The sequence below is a fragment of the Gymnodraco acuticeps genome, unplaced genomic scaffold, assembly GCF_902827175.1.
Source record: "Gymnodraco acuticeps unplaced genomic scaffold, fGymAcu1.1, whole genome shotgun sequence".
NCBI lineage: Eukaryota > Metazoa > Chordata > Actinopteri > Perciformes > Bathydraconidae > Gymnodraco > Gymnodraco acuticeps.
Genome location: NW_022989947.1, coordinates 2,716,870 through 2,733,144, shown reverse-complemented (window position 1 = coordinate 2,733,144; position 16,275 = coordinate 2,716,870). Strand labels below are relative to the sequence as shown.

Sequence of the window (16,275 nt, the reverse complement as noted above, 5' to 3'; positions counted from 1 at the left end):
GATGGTTGTGGTAGAGGAGCTGGAGATTTTAAATCTAGTTAAAGCTATTAAAGGTGGGATAGGTAAGTTTCAGAAACCGGCTCGAGATACACTTTTTGTTATATTCCATGGAATGCTCTTAACATCCCGATAGCAATGAATATCTTAAGTGCTTTGACAAAAAATCCATAAAAAAAATTCATCTGTGGAAGCCGTAATAATGTAAAAAGTACAACCAATCCGTTTAGCCGGGCCAGCTAAACGGATTGGATTGCCGCCCTGTCTGTCAGCCTTCCATCTCGTGCACGCACAAATGTATCTCGTGCCCTCATTGGGCGTGCCGTCATTGGACGTGCATTGCAGCAGTACTTCAATGACTCGCCAGCAACAGGCGGCCACTTGCACCAGTCTGCTGACGTCATGTGCGCGTTCATGTGTGTTGGAGGAGGTGCTCTGTAAGGAAGTCTGAAGGAAGGGGCGGATTCTTTTCGGCTGTGTACTTTCAAATTTTAGTGCACTCGAGCCGGTTTCTGAAACTTACCTACCCCACCTTTAAGAGCAAATTAAAACCTAAAGTCAAACCTAAAATGACATTTATTTTGAATATAATATGGTGTGTATATATATCCTTCAGCCATCTCCCTGGGATGGATATCTACATTTAAATAAGACACATGGACCCATATGAGTGTGTATTGTTGCTTTCTTCAAATGTGCAGGCAGACCAGTTTCTCATGTCTCAGTTTAAAGCGCAAACCCTCATGCATTCATCCCATGAATAGAGCTGTCAGCATGTTACCACTGAGGCTGCACCTCATGTGACACAAACCCAGCTTTGAATTTTTCATCTCTCTGAATGAGAACAGCATGTCCTGCTCTGAGCTAAAGCAGTGTGCATATCTCTTGCATCACCATGCAAACAGGTGCATATTAGCATAGCAACACTGCTCTACTCAATACAGACAGCTAATTATCTTTAATCACAGCTATGCTTGTGCACATTGCAGAACAAATATCAGATTTAGGCTCACACTCTGGGTAAGTAGCTCCTTTTAGAGAAACGGATTTTGGTTGATGATGAGGTATAAGTGGGAAGGTATACTTTTTGCAGAAGGAGCTTGGCACAGGTGTTTTCTGTGTGAATATTGTGTTCTCTCCCGGAGAGGCGAGATGCCGCTCCCAGTGGGAGAGATCGGCTCGAGCGCTGCACTTGACAGGAGGTCTGTGAACGTCTCATTTTCTCAGAGTTGCCTCTTTACTTAAAGAGGCCTTTTGTAGGTGCTCTCATCATGACTGCAGCAGATGTCTCAGCTGTGATTGATTGACAAGTGCAAATATAATTTTCCATACGTTGAAATCCCTTTCAGCAGCACTGAAAAAAAAACACTTGCATAGAATGGAGAATTACAAGTGTCATTTCAGTGTGCATTTTACTCCTTATAATAAAGCCATTAATTCTCTAAAAGAGAAAGTGCTGCATTTGTTTAAAGCTCTTCTTTGGATAAAAATAGGGGGAAAAATGTTAAATTAATAAAACTGCGAGAAAGAGTTTATTATCTTAAAATGAACGTGTATACGTCAAGTGATAACATGTGTTTTTTATTTTATTATTTTATGGTCCTACAGTTGTGATTGACCTCCAGCCTGTGTTATCAGACACACCAAAGACATCGCTCTCTGATAATTAGTCAGTGAAATGGGATCAGAAGGATATTATTTTCCAGTCTGACCTGGAGCAGGTCAAAACAAGCGGACAGTCAGCATCTCCTTCGAATGTCAGGGTTGCAGCTCGCTGTGTTAGTCAGCAATTTTGAGCTTCAATCAGCTATTTGTGTGCAGATAACAGGGGGTATTGTCTCTGCGCCGAAGGGGGAAAAACCACAAGCATGCAGAGAGTGTCAAGCTGCTTCCTGTGCTGCTGGCAAATCGGCCAAATTAATTGCTTCTACCCTTTGAATACTGAATGTTCAATTTATGACGGGGGGGGGAAATGAAGGGGTTCAGATGTGATGCACAGACCTCATGGAGAAAGTATCAGGGTCACATAGCCGGGAGGACAGTTGAATAATCATTTGGCTGCCAAAGAGATCACTGACATCCAGCAGGAGGGCTTTCACTGATTTCTGACATTCAATCATGAACTCTGGCTTCAAGCCTGCTCTGTAATTGTTATGCTGATTCCCTGATCATTTTATGGGCTGTGCGATTTATATTAATTCACAGCAGTGGAAGAGTTCGATGAGAAGATTGATACCAGTGTCATGTCGGTCCCGTAAGTATAGCTAGAGCCAGAAATCTGTCATCTTAGCTGAGCACATAGCTATTGTTTTTTTTAGGTTTTACCCGTGTTCAGTGTTAATACTAATGTTCTTTTGTATTCGTTTTTCTGTTTGTGCATTATGAACCCATTTATTTGTTTGAGCCTTGAGTTAGTGTTAATCTTATACTTGAAACTAATTTAGTGCCTAAAGGAAACCACACTTGAAACCTACACACTCGACACCTGCACTAAATGCCATGTGTCCGGCTCTCAGTGAACTGAGTTTGGGGTCAAACACTTTTCACTGCGTCGTTTCAGACCGGTTGAACTTGATCCTCCTAACCTGGAGTTAAATAAATACTGAGCTCATGTGTCGGAAGTTGAAACAAACAAAATATGCAACAAATGTGTTATAATCAAGCAAGAATGTGTAGTGTTTTTTTACATTTCTCAAATGTTCTGTTTTTCTGTTCTGAGACATTTAAAGTAGCATTTTGTTCTAGATATCTATATAACAATCTTCTGACATTAAATGGCCTTAGCGATTACTTTAAAAAGAAAATCTGAATTTGTTTAAATTGTTAAGACTTTTTGTCATATATAAATAGTAAATAGACCTCTGATGCAGGCACAGTGATTTTATGATTAATTGGTAAAAATAGGCACATTTTTTGTCCAAAATAATTTGAACACCCATGATTGTTTATTATCTGTATTCTTCCACCTTGGTTTCCAAAACTCCTAAAATATTTGTAATCATATTGAGGACAATAATTTGCTCTTCTAATTTTATTCCTTGGATTTCTAGAAAAGCTGTGAAAAAGCATATACACAGTAAATTGATACTAAAACAGTGACAGTATATTAAATAATGTTCTTCCAAAGAGATTAAAATGTAAAATAGGTCTTGTGATAACTGCCGCTTTGGTCCTCCTGTGTAAAAACCTTGGGCAATGATTTCAAAGTGCATCTGAGGAAATTGGATCCACAGTACAATAATAATAAAAACTGAATGAATGTGGAAAGACACTTTATGGCACACAGCTATCTTGTAACAGCCTATTGACCTGACTGTGAACTTGTGTAACAGTTGATTGGTGTTTCTTTATGTCTTGTGTGTGGAAAGGAAGTTAAGGCTTGTTCTGTAATCTCATTTATTTTTGTTCTGGTTTTTTTAGCCTCCGACGCCAAGGAGCAGCAGTTTTGGATCCATCAGCTCCAAGCGTGTGCCAGGCGTCACTCTGACAGCAGTGCCAAGGTTACACACACACACACACACACACACACACACACACACACACACACACACACACACACACACACACACACACACACACACACACACACACACACACACACACACACACACACACACACACACACACACACTCTCACTCTCACACACAGAGAGGAAGTAAGTTGTACACATGACACTGTTCCTAGCTTTAGGTATGTTCCTCAGGGGGAGAATTGAATTCAGTAAACTCAGGTCAGGTTATTGAGTTCAACAGTTTGTCATTCTGTGCACAGGAAAGGAACCCCCCCCCCCCCCCCCCAGGTTGAAACCATCTTCAGTCAGTGTGTGAGCCTTTCTCTGTTTCTGTTCTGCTTTAGTTTACTGACATTTCTTGTGAGTCTAAAGGTGACACATTTTTCCATGCCATTTCTCAATTCAAATGGCATCATTCCTCAGGAGACTCATTTAACGTTCCCTCTGGAGTTTTAAAGTTCTTTCCCGGCTCCTTATTCTCATCATCCTGGCCTGCTAAAATTACCTTTTCTCTCCAAGTCGTGCAGCAGCCTCCAGCTCCAGCTCTTAATACTTAGCCAAGTTCTTACATAATTACCAACTAATCATCTACACTCCACACAAACTAGATTTTCACTTATAAATTAGTTGTTGAATAATTGCTTAATATTGACAACCAGTAAATGCCAGTTGTATCTGTTTGTAGATAACTGATGTAAGTGACAAAACGGAGTATTCTTTCATTTTCTGACTCCTTCTTCACTCTTTACCTATGAACTCACAGGGAGATTAAATCCACAGTTACAGACTTTGATAAATGTCAACCAAATAAATGCCAAGTCCCTGCAGACAATAAATAACGCCTAATCAATTAAATCTGTCTGTGAATATCATTTAAGCAGGAAATAAATAATCCGACCTTTGTTCAAATAGTTAACAAATAATGCAAGATAAAAAAAAGTGAAGACTACTTTTCTTGCATATTTGATGAATTTGAAATGTAATAAATAATGTACAAACTGTAAAATATGTGAAAATCCGCAACTTACACGCCACACAGAGCTCAGCTTTAACGTGTCATGTGCAACTTCTCTTGCCTGTATAATTTGTGAATATTTTTAGCACTTCTATTGACAGAAGATTTAGCGATTTAGGGAAATATGTCAGCACGCTTCTGCTGCCTTATTTGAGAATGAATGTATCTAATATTCCTGGTTTTATGGTCCTGTTCATGTCTCTGTGGCCTCATTTCTCAAAAAGGACAGTGTTGGGTGCAGTAATAACTATCTTTATCCACAACCAGTCTTTTAGCATATCATGGCTTCATATTTGGGAAATATTCTGCCAGGACTTGAAGGTATTCATCTGTGGGCTGTCTCTATCTTTGGTGTGACGTAGCCCCATTTTCCTGATCCAGTGGAGAATGAGTAGTCAAGTTATTCCAACTTTATTACTTTGGCAACTTTTGGTATTAAAGTTAATAATGTGCTGTCAAGGTATATTTGTTGGCCGGCCGCAGCTGTAAAGGATCAAGCTAATTGTAGGATGCTTGTAATATGTTTTGATGTTTTGAACTTCTGAAGTTCATTTGATGATTATTTTGTGTTTATTTGTAGAAACTATTGCAGAAATGCCAGTGGACATTTCAAGTTGTGTGAAGGATAAACATATATCTATTTATAATTGTGAACAATCTTGACAGTCTATTATACTTAATCTGTGCAGCTCTTAATCCCACTTTGTGTGTCTCACAAAGTCATTATTGACAGTTTCAGACAGGTATTGAGTGAACTCTCTGTAACGGTTGTAAACAAGATGTTTTGCTTGGTTGTATTTGATTGCTTTATATTGAAATGTATTTCTACGGTTTAGTCAAACCCTAATTGAATACGTCATATACTGTAAGTGAGATAGCATTCTATTAAGTAAAATATCTTGATCTATTTTGCAAATTGGCTTCTTAAAAACTCTTGATTCAGGCTAAAAACACAGTTTCCATGATTTCCCACTTTGATTATGCTGATTTCAGATGAACTGATTCTCATTGTACAGTAAATCTGTCCTGGACTGAAAGACATTGTTGAATTGTAGGTGTGGGATTGTTCCTAGCCTATGTCGTAAAAAAAAAAAACCTGCTTCAATTCATTGTCACTGTCAGCACAGGACAAGTGTGTGTGACTCATTGTTATCTCACATAAATCTGTAGGTAATATTATAAAAAGGTATACAAAATAACAAACTCTGTCAGACATTATAAACTAGCAAAGCTTTTTACTCTACTATAAAGCACCTTTCTCTTTGCCTTGCTTTAAAGCATATGATTTCATCTTCCTGCTTCACTTCACTTTATGTATTATATTTCTCATTATTCTGCCTCTGTGTGTGGTTTCAGGTGAGGAAGCTGAAGGGCTCCGATGAACACTTGAGTGTGGAGAGAGCAGGAGGAGGCCAGGAGCTGCTGGTGAGTCAAACGCAGAGATTCACTTATAGTTTTATCTATTTAAACGTTAAAAAGGACATGGAAAACTCCAACTTCTGTACTGCAGAGCACCTTTTCTTCCACATTCAGACTACTCTTTGCAAAAAACCCTTTTCATGTGTGCTTTTGAACAATCACGGCAGCCTCATTGTGCTGCCTCATCACCAGCTCGCTCATTCAACACGTAGCTCTTCTTCAAACTGCTGCACAGCTGGAGCGAGGGGAAAGTCCAATTACTCTGCTGAGCCGTGATGAGAGAAAGCAGTCAAAACACGAGAGAAAATTGGATGAAGGAAAAAGTTGAGGAAGGAAGACAGTCTCTCTCATTTTCTTCCTGCCCTGTGGAGCTGAACGGGCGTTTAGTTCCTGTTGGTCGACTGTGGGGCATTACCACGGGAGCAGCTGTTATTACTGTACCCACTGCTGTGGTCTAATCCGTCCCTGAGCCTCTGTCTGCCTCTCAGATCGTAATTGCAGCTCCTCTGTGACAACCAGCAGCGGAGCGGTGGCTACATCCCTGATAACAGGATAGGTGTAGCAGGATTTATTTATCACCAAAAATAAAAGGACTGTAATGAAAAACAACAAAATAAGTTACCATAGCTATGCAGATGACACACAAATTTACGTAACAATTTCACCAGGAGACGATGCTCCAATTCAAACACTGAGTAAGTGCATTGAACAAATCAATGACTTGATGTGTCAGAACTTTCTCCAATTAAACAAAGATAAAACTGAGGTAATGGTTTTTGGAGCCAAGTCAGAACGTATAAAAGTTAGCGCTGAGCTTCAGTGTGCAATGTTCAAAACAACAGATAAAGCCAGAAATCTAGGTGTAGTCATGGACTCTGACCTGAGTTTCAACAGTCACATTAAAACAGTTACTAAATCAGCCTACTATCACCTAAAGAATATATCTAGGATTAAAAGACTAATGTCACAGCAGGATTTGGAAAAACTTGTCCATGCTTTTATCTTCAGTAGACTCGACTACTGCAATGGTGTCTTCACAGGTCTCACTAAAAAAATCTATTAGGAAACTGCAGCTGATTCAGAACGCTGCTGCTCGAGTCCTCACTAACACTAAGAAAGTGGATCACATCACTCCAGTTCTGAAGTCTTTACACTGGCTTCCTGTGTGTCAAACAATAGATTTCAAAAATACTGCTGCTGGTTTATAAAGCACTGAATGGTTTAGGCCCAAAATACATTTCTGACCTCCTGCTAAATTATGAACCATCCAGATCTCTCAGGTCTTCAGGGACTGGTCAGCTTTCTGTCCCCAGAGTCAGAACTAAACATGGTAAAGCAGCGTTCAGTTATTATGCTCCAAATATCTGGAACAAACTCCCAGAAACCTGCAGGTCCGCTGCAACTCTTACTACTTTTAAATCCAGGCTGAAGACTTTTCTTTTTGTCGCTGCTTTTAATTGAACTATTCATATCTTAGACTGCACTGAAACTTTTATCCATGTATTTTTTCTTTTAATGTTTATTTTATTAGCTTTTCTTTTTAATGACTGATTTTAAATGCCTTTTTCTTAATGTCTTTCATTTTTTGTAAAGCACTTTGAATTGCCTTGTGTTGAAAAGTGCTATATAAATAAACTTGCCTTGCCTTGGGGTTTATTGTCCCTGTGTTTATAAGAAAGTTAGTGAAAAAGTGCTGACACATGATATACTGTTGATCGACACAGATGCCGTAAAAACATTTATTGGACTTTCCTTAGGCTGGCGTCACACTGTCCCGAAATTGACACCAGATGGACACACGAATATGGAATTGTGAATTTCACACGAAGATGGCCCCGAACTTGGTCAACAGCCAAGCAATAGCCGAAGTACGATGCCTACAGAAGGCCACACGATGGCACCCGTACCGTACCACACACGAAGGCAACACGAAGATGTGCATTTTTATAGTAGTTTACACCCGCAGGACACACGACATCGTATTGAGAGTACGATGCGTTCGAACTAGGTCACGAAGGCGTCACGTGACCTCCCGATGGTATAAAACCTTCGGCCGCACGTGGGAAATTAAATTGCTGATCGGAGATTACAACAATGTAATATCCTTTTCAGTTTCTCAGAACACAAATTGGGTTATTTACATAACATGTTTACATGATTTTGTTGTGCAATACAACAACCAGAGAAGCGATCTGCAAGGAAACATAGCACACCGTGTCCTCATGCTCCTGTTTCACCTGCTTAATACAGGTATCATCACTGCAACTGATTTCGATAGAGCAGGTCACAAATAGCAAGAAATGACAAAGTGAAATAAGACCATTTTTACCTGTAAGAGGAGGTGCTGGGCCTGTAAGAGTTGCTCATCATGTTCTCTGAGGTGTATCAAAAGAAGCAATGCTGCTGCCTTCTTTTTCCTGGTTGTCTCATCATCAAAGTATGCCATTCTGCAGGAACTGAATTGTGATTGAAGCTTTGGGAGTTACACACGCCTCTGCTCTGTAGAGTTGCTCAGGACTGACTGAGGAAGATGCTCTGAGGCTGGCCTTTTATATGTCCACGTTACCATGACACATGGGAAACGCTTGAGCTACTCAAATTCGGCTGTCTTCGCAGACACCGTGGTCCCATCTCGATGTCATCATACTATAATACGATGGCTACACAACGGCATTGCGAGGGCTTCACGTAGTCCTGTTGCCTTCCTAAGACAATCGGGCAGCTTCTTGTTTCCTTCGTATTGTCTTCGTGAGGCGAAAAATGCCCGATGGCACCGATGATCACACGAAGTAAAGACGAAGATGACACGATTTGACAAGATGCCCTCACGATGGCCTTACAAAGGGCAAAATGGACACACGAATTCAACACGAAAATGAACCTTCGCAAAGGTCTTTCGGCAATTTCTTGGCATGCCAAAGATTTTGCCACCGCTCACGAAGTTGCTGCCGGAGCCTGAGAAACTCCACCGGCGGTCATACGATGGCTTAAGATGCCCTCACGAATGTCCCGATGTTGTTACGATCAGAGCCGAATTTGAACATTTCCTTTATCGTGTCTCCATCGGGTGTCAATTTTGGGACAGTGTGACGCAGGCTTTAGGGATGCATTTATTATGAAGTTAATGTGGTGAAAGAACAAGGTAGAATATTTTGGTTCGCTAGTTTTTTGGTTCGCCTCAGGAAGTGATCATCAGCTGCCTCAGAACTACCTTTGACACTCAACTCAATAATTTAAAACTTCTGTATTTCATGTATCTTTGAAAGGACATATTATTTCCTTGTTTCACTCTTTAATGGTAATGTTTCTATTTACAGCACCTGCTTTGAACTTAATCTCCTTAATGGTAGAAGCAGAATCCTTTTATCTACGGTATACAAGAAAAACATAGGAAAGTATGTTTCTCCCTTAGTATTAACAGTTTATATCTGCATAATGACATAACCACATCGTCTTTAGCGACCCCACTAACATGTTGTCACCATTACATCTAACAACAATCTGAATTTTGGATTATTATTATTTGTGGAGACTCTTCCCTGTGGCTGCAGATTTCTATGGATTGTCATCAGGTTCAGTACAAGACCTTCACCTTGTTCATTTCTGCGCCACCGATCTATCAGTCAGTTTTCTCTGTCAGATTGTCCGGTTACAGTTGGTGGTTTTTCTGGTAGCTGCTTTCAGATGGCAAATGTAGTTTTCCTGGATTCATCATTTCAGCTAAAACCAGTTAAAAGAAACATAAAATGGCCAAAAATAGTTTTTCTAGCTTCTGCAAAGCCTGTCAATGATTTGTAGTCAAGTAGATTTTAGTCCTGGATAAAAAAGCTCTTGTATAACAGTGCCCAACAATACAATACAGTCCAGCACAACAACACAAATTTGTCGTTTTTTTTTTTAGCAAGTGAAGGATTGTTGCAAGGCCTTATCTCCATTCCATTCATAAAGGATGGTTCATTGTTCCCTATGCTGAAGGAGATAAGAAACGCAGCATTGAAGCAAGCTTCTTACAATGGCTGCCATTGACGTGTTCCTGGGTCATTGCATTGTATTTCAGTTAGGAACCTTCCTAAGCAAAAGAAAACGCACCCCTGGTCAGACAGTGAGCACATCTGCAAGCTAATAAGCAACATGATAAATAGGCCAGTAACTATGTAACTACATGCACACGTAACCCTGGACAGGGAGGGCAGTAAAAGTCAGGCTGTGGACTTTGACTGTCTTTCATCATGTTGTTTACTTTCGGCTTGAATGGAAAAAAGCAGCTCCTGCACCTGCTGTTGTCTTCGGCTGTCTTTGTCTTTTAAACTCAGCTTTTTTCAAAGTTCTACTATGATTACATGATACAAATAGTTGTATCTGTGTAAATGAATCTGTTTAGGCTACAGCATTTATTGAAACCACAATATTGACTATAGTGCAATATCCAAATCACAATAAGCACAATGTTTGGTAAAGGACAAATATGTGACAATATCTGAATGAATAAGTACAGACTTTTTCAATGATAATGTGAATAATGTTCTATAATATTAAATCGTTATCAATACCTCCTCACCTAACCTATTGCAAATAATATTTCAGTTGCATTATCAGTCAAAAATAATAGCAATTAGGTATGTTTCCCAAATCCTGCAGCCCTAGTATCTGTGTATATGTATTTAAAAACTATTTTCATACCCTCTAACCAAGATAATATAATACTGAGAAGCTAATACTGTGTAATTAGCATTGTCCCCTGTAGTGCAGAACATGACAGGTCAGCAGCTGACCGTTGCACAGCTACCCACGCTGCCTCTCTCAGGTCCACCCCCGACCGAGTGACAGCACAGCACCTGTGATTCTTACGCAGCACGAATTTTAAACCTGAGTTTAGTCAAGCTGGGAGTATCCTTATATGTAAACGTTTAGAAGACAGGTGGTCCTAAATGTATCAAGGCCTTAAACCTTTATCATGAATTTTCACATTAAGGGGTAGAGCTCACAGTAATGGTGTGTGTTTGTATATTGCATTCTTTATCAAGCTGTTGCAAGATTTTCACAACGTTTCTGATGTGTTTAGCTCTGACTGCAACACAACTCTGAATGTCACAAGATTACTGCAGACATCTTATTACCCAGTCATATCTCTTTGTAACTTGAGTCCTTTAAGCCTTTGGAGCGTCATGTCCTTCAGAGTGAAACGATCTGCCAGTGCAGTGAGGATATCTTCTTCTCTTTACCTTTTTAAAAAAAAATCCCGGCAGCCTTCTTCTTACTCTATAAAAACACAGATATTTCCAAAATAAATATTTAAACAATTTGAATTAGAATTTAATTAAGCTTACATTTTGAAAACAACATTTTAAGAATTTGATTTTAAACTGGAATGATGATAAGTTTTCAATTGTTTTCTCTTCTTCCCAAATATTGGATACTGGCACGTCTCTAGGCTTATAAAATCATTTGAATAATAGAGAAAAAGACAGGTCCGTGGTTCAAAAGTCGACACCGATTGATTTGAAAGGGTCACAGGCCAAAGGTGATGGAACACAATGCCCTGTCAGATATATATTGACCCTATATCTGAGAAATCGTAATTTTTTTCATACAACGTCTAATTTAGACAAATTACAACACCTATATTTGTTTGAAATAATTGACCTAGACTCCTAGATATGACGTGCATGACCAACCCTGACGTCTGTTATCTCCTTTAAGGAGATAGGCTGCTTCAGCCATAATGTTGTTGTTCCCATTCTATGATCGGGCAACCCTAGGTTACAGATGGTTTATTGTTGTGGGTACACTGGGACACTTCCTTCTCTGTGTTTGTGGACTCCAAGGTGTGAAATATTCGAGGCCATAAGTGTCAGACGCAAGTAACTCAGTGTTCCCAACTGTTTAGGCTATCTTCTCAAATATGTTGATTACTCTCTGAGAAACCAGTTAAATGGGCTAACGAGAGAGAGGCGCTCCAGAATTGACGTGGCAACTCTACCGTGAAGTCAGAACCTCTGGCTCTTGGACTTGTGATGTGAATTCTCCGGCCGAAGCTCCAAATAAACCATCAGTGTTTGACATCAAAGCTCCTGCTCTTCCCGTGTCTCTTTCCTGAGTCGGTGACTCCCACTGCATTGCTACACAGAAGTTTCCCTTACAATATTCAGCATGTTCCTCACCCCTCTGCTCAATACTCCACTCTTCCCACCATCATTCCCCCCCCTTTACTTTTCCTCCTTGCATTTTCTTGTTCTGACACTCCAGTTTCTTGAAATGCTCGGGGCTTTGTGCCAGTTTTGGAGGACGAAACCTCAGCTGTTTGCACACTGAAATCCCATCTCCTTTTCTGCTTACTCACGCCTCGTTGCTCTGCCTTTCACAATACAACAGTGTTCTCACTGTAAGCTCATTATACTCTGTTTGAATGGATTTGGATGCATTTAATCACAAAGAAAATGCTCTTATTTTTTCCAAATGCGGTGTCTTTACTACTCTCTAAAGACTTTCGAATTCAGCGAATAACAAGCAATTAACACCTGATCATAGACATGACATTATAACACACAATGTTGGTCATAGGTCTGGTTTCCTGGGTTACCACATCACAATCGGTGGTGGTGGTTTCCCACTTAGTGAGCAATGTCCTGTGGTGGAATTGGTTATTTGATCTATTGAATCTATTTTATTTCCCCGCTGCCATGACCTTTGTGCGTTTCTGAGGGATAAATCTATGGTGTGTTGTCTGCACTACTGTAAGCTAATGGAGGGTAAAGACAGGAGAGAGAGAGGTACTGGTCTGAGATGTCTGCATGAGCACATAGCTCAGCGAACTGAAGAGACAAGAGTCACTGAGGGGAAGCGAAGGATGCATCAAGATGAAGAATGTAATGTGACTTTACTGTAGCTTCGGCACAGAGAACACAAAGCGAAATAACAAAAAGGATGGCAAAACAAACCAGCATCCACAAGCCATGAAGCTTCTCCAACAAGATTACATTTTTTCACTGTTTCTGATTAAGACAAGTCTCAGACATTTGTTTTGGTGTCCGTCTGATGAGCCCTTGTAGACTTAATGAAGAGATGGCATATTTTTTATTCTATGGTTTTACTGTGAATTGTTATAGATACTGGTGGTAGTGAAATGGTTAGGCTTTCCAGTGTTTACAGCACAGTTCACAGTCTTCTCTCGCAGAAACTGAGCACCAAAACGTTTTGTCAACATCTGACTAATATATAATAGCAGTATAATCCAGTTCAACATTTTTAATTAAAAGTTGTATGATTCAAGGAATCATTGGCCTGAGAGCAAGTGGTCCAAAGTTAGTGAGAATAGGAAAACACATCCTGCTCTTAAGGCTTACAGGTTTGGCTAATGTTAGCTTTTTTATAAAATCTGAGAGTAGGCATACTCCTCAAGCCACATTATTATATATATAAATATATATGCTGTGTTATGACCCATTTAAAAAAAAATATATAAAGCAAAATGCTTGCTAGCTAAGATTGGTTAGTAGTTTAAATCATGATTAGCTAACAGCTAGCATTAGCTGACATTTAACTGGCACACTTTCATATACTTCTTTTTTTTTAAACAAAGATTTTATTTGGGGAATATAAACCTTATTGAAAATATTTTCTATACGTTTTTTAAGAGCATGCTCTTCCTTTTACATTATCATGCTCCTTCCACATTAAAATTCCCACACTACTCTCTCTCCCTCTCTGTGCCACCCCCTGCTCCCCCCAGGGCTCCTCAACCTCTGGTCGGACCCGTAGCTTCTCCCTCCTCCCCCACCTAACCCCATCTTCATCCCCGGGTTCTCAGAGGCATCTGAGCCACGCCGCCTCACCCGGCAACATCGTAACCATCACCCACCACAAATCTCCGGCTGCAGCTCGGCGGGCCAAGAGTCTGTACCCGGAACGGCTGCTGGAGGTCAAAGAGGTGGGTGTCAAAGGCATAACAGTATTTTTTACAAAACCCTTGGCTTCATTACTTGGAATTCAAAGAGGAGGCATAGGCAATTGATTTAAACGTTATTTCAAGGAAAGGAAGTAAACGGGTGAAAATGCACTTTACTAGACAACATGACCACTAGCACGCTAATTCTTCTTTGGGATCTACTGCACAATGATGTCTTGTACAGCAGCACACACAACTAAGGCTAATTGTACACAAGGCCATGGCTCTGCAACAAACAGTAGCACATACTGATAATACAAAATGACCGGACCTGCCATGCTCTGCCTCTGATCAGCTAATACTCCATTTACTATTTGTTCGTTGGGTTAAAAAAAGAAGGTTACCCTCCTGTAGCACAACTCAGGTTATTTTCTATTAATCATGCCAAAATAAATTAACATAATGGAGGTCATTTTAATAAAAAAGCATGGATGATGCAATTTCCCATACAAATTCTAAAACTGATGTTCTGTGAGAAAGTCAAGTGAGGCATTGAGTTATTCTGATGATTTGTATTTTGCGTGGCCTTCAGAGCCTCTACAGATCAGGTCTCAGGTGGGACACTGGTGCAGTGAGTTCAGCAGATATTTCTGGCTTCCTGGCAGCCTTGACACTGACTGCAGTGCGCTCCGTCTTCACTGTAAATTCAGCTCTGTTGGCATTTTTATGGTATATATCAATACTGATTAACATGGCTGTTGACAGAGGGAAGAGCTGGTGGAGCGTATGTTGTTGAATCAGGGTCAGTGTGTGCAGTCATCAACATATGAGGTTTTTAAGTGTCCATGTGTGCAAAAAAGATAAATTGTAAGTGCCAGCGAGTGGCCCATATGGATATTTTAATGTTCTCAATCACTGCTAATCCCTGAATTTATACATTTTGATTTCTATTTCAACAAGAGCTTACATTCACAGACCTGCAAGCACCTCCTGAGCTAATTAAAAAAACCCTCTACTTTACATTTACAATCAGTTTCTGATTTAGTTTGAGCTTTAAATCCTCATTAATTCTCCTCGCCTCAGTTAACAGACCTGCCAGTTGTAGGGACCACTCCTTCCTCATCTGCCACATCTCCATACTCTCAGCCCAGCTTCACTCTCTGCCTATCTTTCAGCAGAGGAAAGTTGTTTCTGTCTCTTCTTAATAGCCTGTCTGCAGTAACTGTATAGTGATTAATGATAGATTAGGCCTGAAGTTGGGTTTTTGAAGAGTAAATGATAAAACATGATGAAGACATGATTGTAGCTGGAAAACTTTGGAGCCATTACCTGCAGTATCTTAGATTTCCCCCTTTGGTTTAGAGATGAAATGGGCTCTTTGAATCGTTGCCAGGCAGCCGTTCATCTTGCCACTGAATTATGGAAATAAGATGACTTGGCAATAAGGAAGGAGGAAGAAACATGGACAAGCAGAGACAAGAGGCTTTCTAAATGTAAAACGCAACTGTTCATGTAAAGTGTTGGTGCGGAGAACAAAAATAGAAGCTGACAGAGAATAGTTCATGTAGGCCATCATGAAAATAAATCCTTCCTAACCAGATACTTGGTTTGTCCTTCAGCTGCTGAAGGTGTTAAGGGGTTCACTGCTAAAATATTCATTGTATTGTTTCCTTTATTATCCATTATGCCTTTTATTAAAGATAAAGTTACGAAGGATTTTTTCTCCCATAAGTTGTGACACATCTTCACAAAACGATAAAGTTACAATTCAAATACTTCGAAAAATGACGTGTCGTTAAGTCGTCGAAAACAAAAATGTTGCTTTTTGGACTCGGCAGTTCCACGTCAGCTTCATTCAGCTCATTGTTTTGGCTTCTTAGCAGTTTCTGTTTTGATCCAGTGAAACCGTTTCAGAAAGACTCAGTTGGTGACTTTAATTAATGTTAATTGGTGAGTTTTATGTTGTGTGTGTGTGTGTGTTGCTAAATAGCCCCTCAGGAGCTGATGGAGACCAAAAACAGAGCTAAAAGAGGACAAATGTTGCTCTAAAATACTGATTTGTAGCTGTTTTTGTTCGATGTGTAATTAGGTCTGTTTGCTATGTCGTAATTACAAAATGCTCGAACCAATTTCTTTTTACATTATCAATTAATATGTTGTCTGTTTGCATATCTTGTTAATTTATCCGTCTATAAAAAAAGCAAAAACTGCCCATCACGAGTGAGCCAAAAGTGTTGACCTAAAGAAGGTACACGCATTAATAGATATTCAGTTTCAAATGTCTATAAAATAAAGAAAAACAGCAAATCCTCCCATTTGAAAATCTGCAACCGGTAAATGTTTGGCATCTTATCTAGATAAAAAATTATACATTTTTGTCTATTTAAAAAATACTGCTTGCCTATTAATTTTAATTGAGACCTCACAGTGGTGTCTCCTCCAAACCT

At 39.7% G+C, this 16,275-nt stretch overlaps 1 protein-coding gene across 2 annotated transcripts in view; it reads left to right on the top strand.

The window, feature by feature from the left end:
• LOC117542606 (oxysterol-binding protein-related protein 10-like) overlaps positions 1-16,275 on the top strand; it is a 61,987-nt gene that overhangs the window by 13,861 nt on the left and 31,851 nt on the right. The window contains exons 3-5 of one of the 2 annotated variants that reach the window (XM_034210375.1): positions 3,418-3,497; positions 5,881-5,949; positions 13,673-13,870. In XM_034210375.1, the coding sequence (XP_034066266.1) occupies positions 3,418-3,497; positions 5,881-5,949; positions 13,673-13,870 (347 nt within the window). The remainder of the gene's footprint in view (positions 1-3,417; positions 3,498-5,880; positions 5,950-13,672; positions 13,871-16,275) is intronic. The other variant, XM_034210376.1, reaches the window with a different exon arrangement.